This window comes from Xenopus tropicalis, chromosome 3 (assembly GCF_000004195.4).
Source record: "Xenopus tropicalis strain Nigerian chromosome 3, UCB_Xtro_10.0, whole genome shotgun sequence".
In the NCBI taxonomy this organism is placed as follows: Eukaryota; Metazoa; Chordata; class Amphibia; order Anura; family Pipidae; genus Xenopus; species Xenopus tropicalis.
In genome coordinates, this window is record NC_030679.2 from 88547150 (window position 1) to 88561345 (window position 14196).

Here is a 14196-nt window from a genome sequence, read left to right on the forward strand (position 1 = left end):
TATGGGGTCCTTTTATGTGTTATTACAGTTTTACTAATGCAGGTGAAATTGCCCTTTAAAGGAACAGTAACACCAAAAAATGAAAGTGTATAAAAGTAACTAAAATATAATGTGCTGCTGCCCTGCACTGGTAAAAGTTGTGTGTTTACTTCAGAAAGTCTACTATAATTTATATAAATAAGCTGCTATGTAGCCATGGAGGCAGCCATTCAAAGGAGAAAAGGCACAGGCACATAGCAGATAACAGATAAAACACTATTGTATTCTACAGAACTTATCTGTTATCTGCTATGTAACCTGTGCCTTTTCTCCTTTTTTCCAGCTTGAATGGCTGCCCCCGGGGCTACACAGCAGCTTATTATATAAATTATAGTAGTGTTACTGTAGCAAACACACCAGTTTTACCAGTGCAGGGCAACAGTGCATTATATTTTTATTACTTTAAAGCTCTTTCATTTTTTGGTGTTACTGTTCCTTTAAAGTGATACTGACAGCCACTTAAAATTTTCTTTTTTACACCTGCTGTTATGTTTTAATTTGTATCAGCTTTAAATTCTTTATAAACTAAATCTGCAAAGTTTTTTCAAAATTGTGGTAGCATGAATTACAGACCCACAGAGCAGCCATGTTTGTTCCCCTCTTCCGGGTTTTAATTTAAATGCCTCTCAAGTGAATAAATATGCCCAATCACAAACCTGCAACGCCCCTTCTGCTTTCAGCCGGTGTGTGACAAGATCAGCTCCGTTGTCTATGTGTAATGGGGAGGTGGGGGGAGAGCCCTTAGAAGCAAGCAGGCACTGGAGAGCTTAAGCTGGCCTGCTATTTAATTCTTCGTGGGAAGAGCAGAGAGGGGGGGCACAGCCCTTTGAAGTAGGCAGGCAGTAGATAGATCAAGCCTGCCTGATATCAAGTTCACAACACCATGCCATGCTATGCAAGGGAGGGAGGGAGGGGGAACTCCTTGAAGCAAACAGCAAGCTGAATCCTCCCTGTTTATGACATAGTCCTTTTGACAGATTGAGAAGCTACAGTCGGGTTGCCAGACAGTCGGGTTCAGGATCTTCAGTAGGATTTATGTAGAGAAACAGTACTTGAAAAATGAAAAAACATGTCCTATTAGGTAGGTTTGGAAGTAGGTTCATACTTTTATATGAAATATTTTGGTGTCATATCACTTTAAGCTGCAAGTCTCAGTTCCCCCAAGAGACCTGTTTAGCTTATTAGTTAGGTGTTGCCTGTTACTTTCTGGGCTCTCTGCCAAAAGCCCACTTATTTAATTAAATGTGAGAAACAATGTATCTAGGTGCAGGTGAAGCTTGTTAACTTTCTGGGCTTTCTGCCAAAAGCTACTTTTTAATTAAGTTTGTATCTTTTTTTAGCATTCAGTGCAGGTGATCAAAGGGAAATGAGGGACTTTTCAGTAAGAATCCAGGACTGTGGGGTGACCTGTTAAAAGAGGGACTTGTCCTGCGTAAATCGAGACAGTTGGGAGGTATGAATCTATATATAGATATATCTATATATACTGTATATATATATATATATCTATATATATATATCTATATATATATATATATATATCTATATATCTATATATATATATCTATATATCTATATATATTATATATATATATATATATGGTCAGCTTAATATTTGTACTCCTGATTCTAAAAGCACTCCATGGATAAAGAGGAGTAATCTCTCATTTCTTTGTGGCTGTGCGCTTATAAACCATGTGTGCAAAAATTACCCTTTGTATATAGGTTTAAGAACCTGTATGCGCTGAGGGGTGGGTGCTTAAGAATTACTACCAAACTGGGTTTTCACAATTCCAAACTGTCTGTGCTGGCCTCAAAATGTGTCCACACAAAAGTACATTTAAGAGGGAATAGTGCATACATAGATTTTATTAAAACAATAGGCAGAACACACATAAATATGTGATAAAAAGGACTACTGATTAATTACACACTTAACACATGGGAAGTACCTTGTCCCTTACAGTGCCAGAGATCTGTACCAATTGCTGAATATTCCTCACACAAGAACTGGAGACCCTCCCTGAAATATGCAGCCTTTTTATGTACTTTCAGATTTAAGTCTTTCTTGTTATATTTCAGTACATTATTTTCTATTAAAATATTCCATGCTGGAAGCTCAATCTCCCATCTTTCAGCTGGCTGGACTAGGCTTCCTTTTATTGAAAGCAACAAGGCGTGAGTTGCCTGATAAAGATCCATGTCCTTTATAAAATACTGCAGATTGCATTACACTTTCTGACAAACAAAAAGCCTATAGTAGCAGATGCATGCCCACGAATATTAAATCACTGTTATATTTTATTCAAGCCATATAAAAGACATGGCCCATAAAACCATAATACTCTAACACAGCCAACTCAGAAAAAAATACCAAAACAAAACACACTTCCTTAGTACCTTACAGTAAACAAAAAAGCAGGGCCAAGTATGTCAAGGGATAATGATTTTTGCCCTTTGGTTTCTCAGTCACGGCATAACAGCCCGATGCACCAATGTGCGAGAACAAGTGTTTAAACGTCAGGTAATAGAGACATCAAATAGGTGAACAAAGAAAATTGCATAATAAGAATATTAATAATATATATGCCATTTTTGCTGGTGCCCAGGATTTATACACCTACCCCTATACCCCAGTGTGTGTTACTGTGCTAACACTGTTCCACATGCAGTAACACACAGCAACACAGACGTTTGTCATTTAACAAGTGAGCGGTAAATGTTTCCTACTGATTGGCTGCTACAGTTAAGTAGACCAGTAACAAATGTTGCCCCTTTTATTACATTTCCCCCCATTTGAGTTTAATATTGTTGGTACAATCTGGGAAATGCTATGCTATGAAGCAACATGAATCTGCTTTCTAAACTGTTATTGGATAAGCTAGCAGATGAAGTTGTACTGACTGGTATTGCTTTTGTACTGACTGGAGTTGCTTTTGCTTCAGGATTGTATTTCTATGCACCAACCAGAAACGGAGATGTAACTCATACATTGGGAGGTTTATTAAAGCGCAAAAATTACCAGTTATGCTCATCACCAAACAAAACTAGTCATAAAAATGGTACATAAAGTCTAGTAACCCATGGCAGCCAATCAACAAGTAGCCTTGATTGGTCACCCATCTGAAAGCATACAACTGATTTGTGGATATTGGTTACTAGACCGAACGCAAACTTTATGCCTTTTATTATATCATCCCAATAAAATGGGTGGTGATGCATCTCATAACTATAATTTATAAGAAGACTAATAACATTACTAAGTACTCATGCTACTTAAGTAAAAGGCATGCTGTTCCTCTTGACATTTGCCATCAAGAGGGTGGCGCAAAAGGGCCAGTGGGCCTTGCCCAAGTAATATTTTGCTGGCTGAATAAAAAAAAAGAGGCCAATATTATAAGTACAATGTGCTGCTGCAGCAGAGAGGTATTACTTAAAGGAAAAACAATCTAAGAAAAATAAAGACAGCATGCATAGTATAGCATCTCACCAGACCTGTCAAGAAGTTGCAGATATTGGTTTAATCCCCAGTCTGGTTGTTATGGTCACATAGCTTGAACTATGGGAACATTGTGCTTCCTAATAGTTCCCCTTAAACATATCCACTACTTCAGGACAGGAAGTATATAACACTCACAATTTGTAAAAATATTTCTTATTATCAATCAATATAGAAAAGAAATAGAAGATGTACCTATTACTTTATTATTATGATATTAGAAGCCTTAGAGGTGTTGTTGTGTGACATTATAAATGCGTCTTTATAAAGGTAATGAAAGAGCAAAATGACTTACAATAGCCTTCGGAATTTTATACTTTTAACTTATTAAGTGTTAATTTATAACAAAATGAAATAAAAACAAATTCATGAGTTTTTTTGAATAATTCCTGGAACCAGCCCCAAACTACTGCACCCCTACAACTGCCCCAGCCCAAGTCCCATCGCTCCCGTCACAAGCTTCCACACTTAAAGGCACCTGTCACACAGACATAAATGCAAAGTACTTTGCAAATAAAACATGGATTTTTAATTAAAAAAAATCTATGCCTGTTATAAAGATATTTAAAATCTCAGTTGTCAATCCGTGCCAAAACTGACATTTGTAAGCAGCTGCCAGCACTCCACTTTATAACTATAATAATTACCATTAAAGGGAACATGCATGGCACTTACAGATTAATCATTTTATATGGTTCCTTAAAATAAATTAAATTCACTTTAGAAATATCAAACCAAAAGCAGAATGTGCAAAACTTTGTTATGTTCACTCTGTCCAAAGGGTAATGACCATAATAACATGCAAGAGAAGTGGTGTTTCATAAGCAATTCTATAGGCTCGCTTACTGGGCAGACTAAAGTGCATAATGACAGGACTTCTTTAGGGATCATGTGTTTGTAACATTCAGCATGGCTGCACTTATGTTTCACTTTCTTACTTGGCCAGTAACAGGTACATTGCTCCATTTCTGCTCTTATTTATATGAAATGGAAAGGGCCAAAAGAGACAAACGTGGCTAGAAGCAAGGCCTAGAAAGGGAAGTATTGAACATAACTGTGAAGCCTTATTCTGTAGTATAACTAACAAGCAAATCACTAATTTGTAAAGCAAGGATTAATATCTTGCTGATTATTATGGGTTAGTGTTACAGAGTACAAGAATTGCAGCTAAAGATGCTTTCAGATATTTTAGAAAAGGAGAAGTAAAGCTCATCAAATTAGGCTAAAAAATGCTATGCATGGGGGGGGTGATTTAAAAAAGCGGAATAAGTGATTTTGGCGTAAGAAATATTATTGGCATTAAATCAATTTAAAAAAATGTGTCAAATTCACAAAGCCCTAATTCATTTTATGTGTAAGCAGATTCATGCTATGTCTATGTCTGTTGTGACTCAGTGTGTCGCAGGATGAACAGCTGTTTAAGTCGTACACTACATTAAAGTTGAAAGGTATGTGAAAAAACCTTTATATACAATTAGAGGGATCTGGCAGTATGCCGGGGCTGGTGTAATCTAACAGACTGCTGTAACATGACAAAAAAAAGCTCAGATTTGTGGGATTATTACAACTTCAGTCAGAAAATAGAAACTCAGTGTTCTCCATCTGCAACATATAAGAATATGCAGAGAAAATAAGTATTGGAATAAGTGATTTGTATCACTTCAACCTCCAAAACTCAATTAAGAAAAACTTTTTCACATACCCGCATACTGCTCCCACTATGGGACCCACAGCAACCTCTAGATCTGCCATCTTTACAGCTACAACCATGGGTTGGAGAAAAGTAACTGCTACGTGGGTCAGGGAATGAGACCATTCTGCATTTATAAATTACTCTTTACTGATAAGCATACATTTTGTTTTCAAAAAGGCAAGAGATCTGGAAATCCTACTACATATTTGCCTATAGGGAATACTGACGTACGTAGGAAGCAGTTTAGGTTAAAGCACAGGGTGAATTTTTACAAACGCGGGAAAAGGAAAAAAAACACCGCGGAATCTCAGTAGCATTTCCAGCTAAGCCTTTATACTTTTGTGGTGTCAGAAACCGGCATTAGGTACAAATTTAACATTAGTCAAAGCATAAATGTAGCATATATGGATATTTCTAACGTTCCTCTGATCTTTAGACAACAGCTGGAAACTGCAGTAGAATTAATATTTAAGGTTCTATTTTGCTGAATAATTAAAATGTGGAGGCAGATAAAAGTTTTATCACATTAAAGCTCTAGACATGCATACAGACCATTTCCCCATGGCACAGGGAAATCCTTGCATGGGATAGCAAAGCAAATTTATAGCCAAGGAAAAAAGAAGAAAAAGCATGCATCAGAGGTAGCACAAACCAAGGCATTACAATATTTAATCCTGGCTCGGCTGGGGACAGAAGTTTCAGTAAATACACTGTAAACACACAGAGGTGGACAAGAAGCAAGAGGTTCCCTCTGGGAAATATACTACAATCAGTGTTACAAGACAGTCTACTCATATAATTACCATGCTCCATAAGTTCAAAAAAGCTGGGGCAGATCCTTGCCCTGGCTCATCAGAGATGTTTTGGGAGGTGGTAGAAAGTGTAGCCCCAGGCAGGTAACTAGCTTTGCTTCTTAAATGTGGATCATCATGTATTCTTTACTCTTCTGATCTTAGTTATAAGCCAGAATAAGACATCATATTGCATGTGGTATTTGGGATATGAAGAAACCTGCCTAAGGCCACAGCATACAGGCTAAGATAGAAAGTGATCCAAGGCTGCTCAGAGCCCCAGTCCAGAGACATAACAAGTGAGCCACTGCTCCTCTTTAGATGTTATTGTTATGGGAAGAACGCATCAAACAACTGATACAGACATACAGATGTAAGGTCTTGCAATTTACAATGCAGTCTGGGACTCAAGCAGACTTACCAACATGCAGATGCAAAAGATCTGAAGCCAGTTAAAGGAATACTATCATGGAAAAACATGTTTTTTGTTTTAAAAAACACATCCGTTAATAGAGTTTCTCCAGCAGAATTCTGCATTAAAATCCATTATTCAAAAATGGAAGCAGATTTTTTGTTTTTGAAATTTTACACGGAGCTAGCCATATTCTTCATTTCCCAGGGTGCCACAGCCATGTGACTTGTACTCTGATAAACTTCAGTCACGCTTTACTGCTGCGCTGCAAGTTAGAGTGATATCACTCCCTCCCAGCAGCCAATCAACAGAACAATGGGAAGGTAACAAGATAGCAGCTCCCAGGGGATATTAGAATAGTCCTAAATAGTAAGAAATCCAGAAAAAATAAATAAATAAAAGAATAATAATTATATATTCACATATATACACATATATATACATATATATATATATATATATATATATATATATATATACAGTGGTGTGAAAAACGATTTGTCCCATTCCTGATTTCTTATTCTTTTGCATGTTTGTCACACTTAAATGTTTCTGATCATCAAACACATTTAACTATTAGTCAAAGATAACACAAGTAAACACAAAATGCAGTTTTTAAATGAGGGTTTTTATTATTTAGGGAGAAAAAAAATCCAAACCTACATTGCCCCCTGAACCTAATAACTGGTTGGGCCACCCTTAGCAGCAATAACTGCAATCAAGCGTTTGCGATAACTTGCAAGGAGTCTTTTACAGCGCTCTGGAGGAATTTTGGCCCACTCATCTTTGCAGAATTGTTATAATTCAGCTTTATTTGAGGGTTTTCTAGCATGAACCGCCTTTTTAAGGTCATGCCACAACATCTCAATAGGATTCAGGTCAGGACTTTGACTAGGCCACTCCAAAGTCTTCATTTTGTTTTTCTTCAGCCATTCAGAGGTGGATTTGCTGGTGTGTTTTGGGTCATTGTCCTGCTGCAGCACCCAAGATCGCTTCAGCTTCAGTTGACGAACAGATGGCCGGACATTCTCCTTCAGGATTTTTTGGTAGACAGTAGAATTCATGGTTCCATCTATCACAGCAAGCCTTCCAGGTCCTGAAGCAGCAAAACAACCCCAGACCATCACACTACCACCACCATATTTTACTGTTGGTATGATGTTCTTTTTCTGAAATGCTGTGTTACTTTTACGCCAGATGTAACGGGACACGCACCTTCCAAAAAGTTCAACTTTTGTCTCGTCGGTCCACAAGGTATTTTCCCAAAAGTCTTGGCAATCATTGAGATGTTTTTTTAGCAAAATTGAGACGAGCCTTAATGTTCTTTTTGCTTAAAAGTGGTTTGCGCCTTGGAAATCTGCCATGCAGGCCGTTTTTGCCCAGTCTCTTTCTTATGGTGGAGTCGTGAACACTGACCTTAATTGAGGCAAGTGAGGCCTGCGGTTCTTTAGATGTTGTCCTGGGGTCTTTTGTGGCCTCTCGGATGAGTTGTCTCTGCGCTCTTGGGGTAATTTTGGTCGGCCGGCCACTCCTGGGAAGGTTCACCACTGTTCCATGTTTTTGCCATTTGTGGATAATGGCTCTCACTGTGGTTCGCTGGAGTCCCAAAGCTTTAGAAATGGCTTTATAACCTTTACCAGACTGATAGATCTCAATTACTTTTGTTCTCATTTGTTCCTCAATTTCTTTGGATCTTGGCATGATGTCTAGCTTTTGAGGTGCTTTTGGTCTACTTCTCTGTGTATATATATATGCACACATACATATATATATATATATATATATGCACACATACATATATATATATATATACATATATATTATATACATATATACATATTTTACTTTTTTATTATTTTTGAATTATTTGCCTTCCTTTTTTCTGCCTCTTTCCAGCTGGCAGCCTGGCTATTGCTCTGCAAGTTGCCAATATTATTGTCGTTGTTACTTTTTATTCCTTATGTTTCGTGCAGGCTTTCTCATATTCATATTTACCCTAACAACCAGGCATGGGGTTGAATGAAAGGCAGTATTAAGACCCTAGCAACCAGATAGCTCCTAAAATACCAAACAGGAAAGCCGTGGAACAAAAAGCTAGATAACCGAAAAGCCATAAAAAATGAAGACCAATTGCAAATTGTCTCAAAATATCAATGTCTACCCCTTTAAAATTGTTTTTCTGTTTGGAGTTCACTATTTAACTTCCATTGTTTATGCTAAATAATGATGCAAACAAAAACAAACTAAAAAACTGCCTGCAATTCTGAACACCAGCTACTATAAACACTGCAGATATCCCCTAACCTGGTTAAAAAGCATTTCCCATTTATATATGACGGCATATTCTGTACCTGATATTATTTCAGAAAGACATTTATAGATTACAAACTGGGCTGTGCTTGATTCACAGTATTACTGTCGGAAATCAGTGAGCGTTTTGATTGGGAAGTAAAATCCCAGTGTGTTAAAAAAAAATCCCTTTATCTGTACTTTAAAATCAAAAATTTGTGTGATTCCTTAATAAACACCAGGAAAGTTAAACATGAAGTCCCTTAACCTGATTTCTCTACTATCCCTGTACTCTGAAGTGTTAAGATCTGTGCTCCCTATACAGAGAGTACACTGTCCCCGTGCCCTACTGTATCATTTATATTATCACTTCAGCATTCTCATGTGAAGCACTTTCATCCTCATAGCGTGCCGCATTTAAGGGACAAGGGAAAAATGCACAGTGAATGTGTTTCATGCTACCTATGCCATCCATTTCAGTCAGGGCATTGATATATATGCTGTACATACACAGGCAAATCCAGCTGTTCAACAAATGACTAACTAGATTTAGCACTGACTGAAAGACTGGGAAACTGAAAATACCCATGCAGCCATATTGTAAAGCTGGGCCAATGAGATCAAAACCTGAATGTGTGTATTACCCCATTCAATCCAGACCAGGAGCAAATTCTTCCAACACTGAATGTGTCTCACTTTGTACTACTGTTCATCTGATAGAAAATAGGAGCTTTCATGTACCCTAATGTGTATTACAATGTAACTGCATACATTCACTCCATATGGTACTAGGGAAAAAAAAATCAAACACACATGTTAATTAAAATAGTAGCACCAAGGGACATAGCTTTTCTAAAGAGACCCCCAATGAATGAGCTACAAATAATGCTTCAGAAATTCAGAAATTAAAAGCGATTACACAGTTTTAAAACACACATTTTTTATTTTGAGGTCCTTTTCAAGGTTATTTTAGTCGAGCACTAAACTAAACCATTAAACCAGTTTCAGCAAGATTGCTTTTTAACTAGCAGATTTTAGGAGGGAGGGCATGTCTTTATACTACCAGCAAAGGAAGCAAGCTCCTTCTGTATTACGACAGAGGCTATTTTAAAACATCCAATTAATCCTTCATACTTTGATAACAATCCTCTCTGCGTTCTCGGTAGATTTACATCTCAATTAGATCATGGCAGTGGTTCCCTGTAATGAAGAGCCTCCATCCTCTACCCCTGTCCCCCTAGTCTCCTTACAAGACCGCCCCCCCCCCTTTCTCTGTCACCTAACAGTGATGAACAAAGACCTCTTCATTTGCTATCAAACTGGGGACTATTATTGCAGAAGCGAAAATACTGAGAGTTTATTATGGCCCCAGGCAACATGGTCCGCTTTCTGTTCAGCTAATAATATCCCCTTAATTAAACTAGACCAATTTAAAAAAAAAAATAAAACAGAAAATCACAGTGGCACAGTGGACTAGAGGAATTTTGATTGGGAAGGGGGAAAAACAATTCTCTGCAATGTTAAGAATTTGCCAGAAGGGTAAAGCGTAATTATATATGTATACAAACATGCAAGCGCCTGATAGAGATGTGTTATTCTGCTTACATACAAAATCAATCCCACCCTCTGATACGTGCATGCAAGTGTTGGACTTTCTGATTAATAATTATGTACCTGTGCTATGCTTTAGATAGGATCTATACATTACATACATTTCATAACAGCCTATTACAGAAAGAATATTCAGAATTTTTAGTTGCACACTAGAACTGTATCCACTGGCCTGAATGCACCATAAACCATACATGCCAAACACAGTTACTGCATCAGCCTTATTGTAGTATTGGTTTTGTTGCTGCACTTTTTATTTTTGTGCTTTTACTTGGATCTGGAGCAATGGTCTCTTATCAGTCTGACTTGAGGGTGTAGGGGTAGATGAGTGGTAGATGTGGGTAATTTCTTCTTACTGCATGGGCAGGTTGGATATAATTAATGACTGCCTAAAACCACTGAAATATTCTAAAATAAGGGGGTGGGGATTGGCAGTGATGTTTCTTTCAGTGAATGGAACAGCCTCCATTTTGGTCCATGCCACGACTTCAGCCTTGGGCATCTATATAAGTTTTATAGATAGGAGGTAACTTGCAAGCATCCTATTTTTTTTTTTTTAACTTGTACCTTAATATCCCAGTGTTCACCAGTACTGCTTGGTGGTACATAAAATGGCTAAAACTGTTACAGATGCCAATTAATGAAAGGGAAATTCTATTGTTTTAAATGATCATGTACAACAAGCAAAAAAACGTAATCCAGAATCTGAAATCACTAGCTAACTGTAATACTCAATGTATATATTAACCTATACACAAAGGACATATTTCTGCAGCAATAAAATGATACATGCAGAGCATGTAGCACAAATACAATTCTGATTATTGTATTGTAGAAATTGTCTATTAGTCAATAATAAATATATATTTGTCTTTGGCAGCGGCAGCACTGACCTTTGTAGGATTCATTTTGCCTGTGTCTGTGTAATAGATTGCACTAATATTGCACCCACAGATCACTTAATGAGTTTAGCAAATTCTGTGCCCAGCCAGGAGCGGGTCGCTCTGGATTTATGCAGCTATAAATGTGCTCTCTGCAAAAACCTGATGGCGCAGAATGAGGTTTGTTGTGCATCATTTCAAGCAATGAAGAGAGGTGGAGATGGTACTTTAGAGAAAGTAAAATCACTCTTTGATACCATTTAGGAACTAAATGACTGCTGCTCTATAACAGTCTTTCCCCTCTAGCAGCCATTTTTAAAGTAGTTGGCTAGTCAGAGATCACTTATTCAGTATAGCACTATAGGAAACAACATTGTGCCCTGTCTATAATGACCTTGGCCTCTTCCGGTCTGTGTGAATACAAAAGAATTTTATTGGGCCATAATCAATTCAACGCTTCAGAGGGTATCCACCTTCCTTCGTTCCTGATGAAGGGAGGTGGAGACCCCCCCAAACGTTGAACTGTTATGACTTGATGTTTGCAGCTCCTATCGCCTTCATTTATTACTGATTGAGACATAAGCCAGGCATCCAGGGAGAAGCACCATCTAGCATTTGCAAGCAAGTTAGTGTGGGGAGAGCGGTCAGTTGGCTAAACTCTTACCAGTCTCAACATCCTGGATGTAGAAGTGCAATTCATCTGTGATCTCGGTCACAAGAACAGGCTTGTAATTAGCGTTTCTTTCTTTCTCTTCCACTACAGTCACTACTTCTTCCACTGGTTGCTCCTCAAACTTGGACCAGACCTGCAATAAAAAGTAGTCTTTTAATACTAATATAATTAACATTTTTCACAATTGCAGCACCAACTCAACCAGCTATTTTTCTGCTGCAATTTATCTGGCATTTTCCTAAGGAATCAACTTTCTACTCATAGTTAGGCCAGTACTTGAATAACCAATCTTTATTTCAATTTATTTATTTCAATTTGCCAGCATATACCCTCAGTGACAATGCAATTTGCAGCTATCACACAGGAACAGCGCAGTATATAACCAGTGGCGGATGACACCTAAAAAGCGAGAGAACATGGTTTGCCTTAGATCTCTGACAGAGCTAATCAGCATTGTGTAATTGCTGAAATCTACAGTAATTGGCCATGTTGATGTGTGTCCTATGGTGCATTACAAGTCCAAAGCTCAATGTTGAAATGTCTATCAAATAAAGGATCTTGGGTACAGCCTCTTCTTGTCAAAAACGTCCTCAGTAACCTCAACAAAAATAACTTAGAAAATGACACAGAGTCCCCAGCAGGTGGAGAGGAGGTAGAGTGATGGATGAGAATGGACAGAAATGCTAATTACTCCAGAGAAGCATTAGTGACTATGCACACCAACTCCCCAGTAAAGGTGCAGACCTGATCCAGCAGCAGATTTATCAGAGATATAAGAGACTTATTATAGCCAGGGATTACGTTTAGTCAGCCTGACTCTTAACTTGGGAAAATAGCTTTATGCTGTATAGCTATTGTATGTATCATTAAGCAAAGCAAGAAAGCGGAGAACTGCTATTTCCAAACACAGAACAGTTTTTCTCCTATAGTATAAGCTAAAAAGATTTATTTGAATCCTGTTAAGTCACCAGGAAAACTTATTGTGACAGCCCCACAATCAAAGTAAAGATAAGTTTTAAATAAACTATTTGTAATGTAAGGTGGTCCTCTGAGAAGCCAAGAAAAGGGTTAAAGCAAAATTTCAGGATAAATAAGACACTGTTGGATTTGCCATGTGACTCATGTGATGACAGCCTCTGGCTTCTGTTGATGTCATAGCCCTGCATTGGAGCTGACAAGCTGTCACCTGTGCTTAGCATTTGGACACCTAACCAGCTGCACTGTGGATATGACAGAGGCACTGTGATCTAGAAGGCTGCCAATAGTGGGAATACCCACGTACTCTTTACATGCTGTTTTTGAATTCTGTCATTAAAAATGGGCTAAATTAGCACTCAAAAGCATTTTTATGTCATTAAAAGGAGAAACATATATATGAAATTAACTCATAAGTAACCCACAGTGTTCCTATTATTAAATCTCTCTCCAGTATTAAGAGAGGTTAGCATTTCCCCATATCATGGTTAGTTTTTACTCAACCTCCTGGAAAGTCCACAAAGGTTTTCTAGCTTTCCATATAAAATCAACTTTTCCATGGCAGAAAAAAATCCAAGTAGTTCCTAAATGTGGCATAAAATTCGGGGCTTTTGAAATGTACAGGGAAGTAGCCACTAATATGCTCCGGATTGCGAATGTATATCTAAAAATCTGTGGGTTAAACCGATGCCTTGATTAATTCACTTAAAATGCTACTTGTCAAGTTGTGTATTTTTAATGTAAAACCAGTGTACAATTCAGTGGAAACTAGAAAATGTTGTGGAAAAATATCTATTGCCATTTTTTACCACTAGAATCTTCCTATCTCAAAGGGCTGTGCCATAAAAAAGGGGCTTAAAATAAAATCCAAGCATTTAGTTGGTGTAAAAGAAAATACCCTTGCCATTTATTTATAAACCAGTTTCCAGGATAAATCATTTTACATAGCATGATAAATAGGCCCCAAAGACACAAGGGCAAAAGGGCAAAAAAGGAAAAGGCAGCACTTAGGAAAAAGGGATGGTACAATATGCAACAGACCCCTGGTACAAGCAAGCAATAAACTATTTATGATTCTTTAAACGTCAATATGGGATAAGAAGAAAAAGAACCAAACAACTGAGAATTCACTCTGCTTTGGAAACCTTATAGTCCTGAAATTGTTCTTCCTCTGTCAACTCTCCAAGATCTCTCCCCACAATGCCACCCACCTCTGGTTTTGCAGCATTTGTTTTATAGCTGCCCTTGGTAGAAGACATTAATCTTCCATAGCCTTTTCTTCTTCTGTTCTTGGCACTGCTGTGCACTCTTATAATGAGGAGATCTATGCTCT

General features: G+C 37.7%; 1 protein-coding gene across 1 annotated transcript in view; it reads right to left on the reverse strand.

The window, feature by feature from the left end:
• snd1 (staphylococcal nuclease and tudor domain containing protein 1) overlaps positions 1-14196 on the reverse strand; it is a 387013-nt gene that overhangs the window by 13630 nt on the left and 359187 nt on the right. The window contains exon 18 of the mRNA NM_203852.1: positions 11880-12021. Coding sequence (NP_989183.2) covers positions 11880-12021 — 142 coding nt within the window. The remainder of the gene's footprint in view (positions 1-11879; positions 12022-14196) is intronic.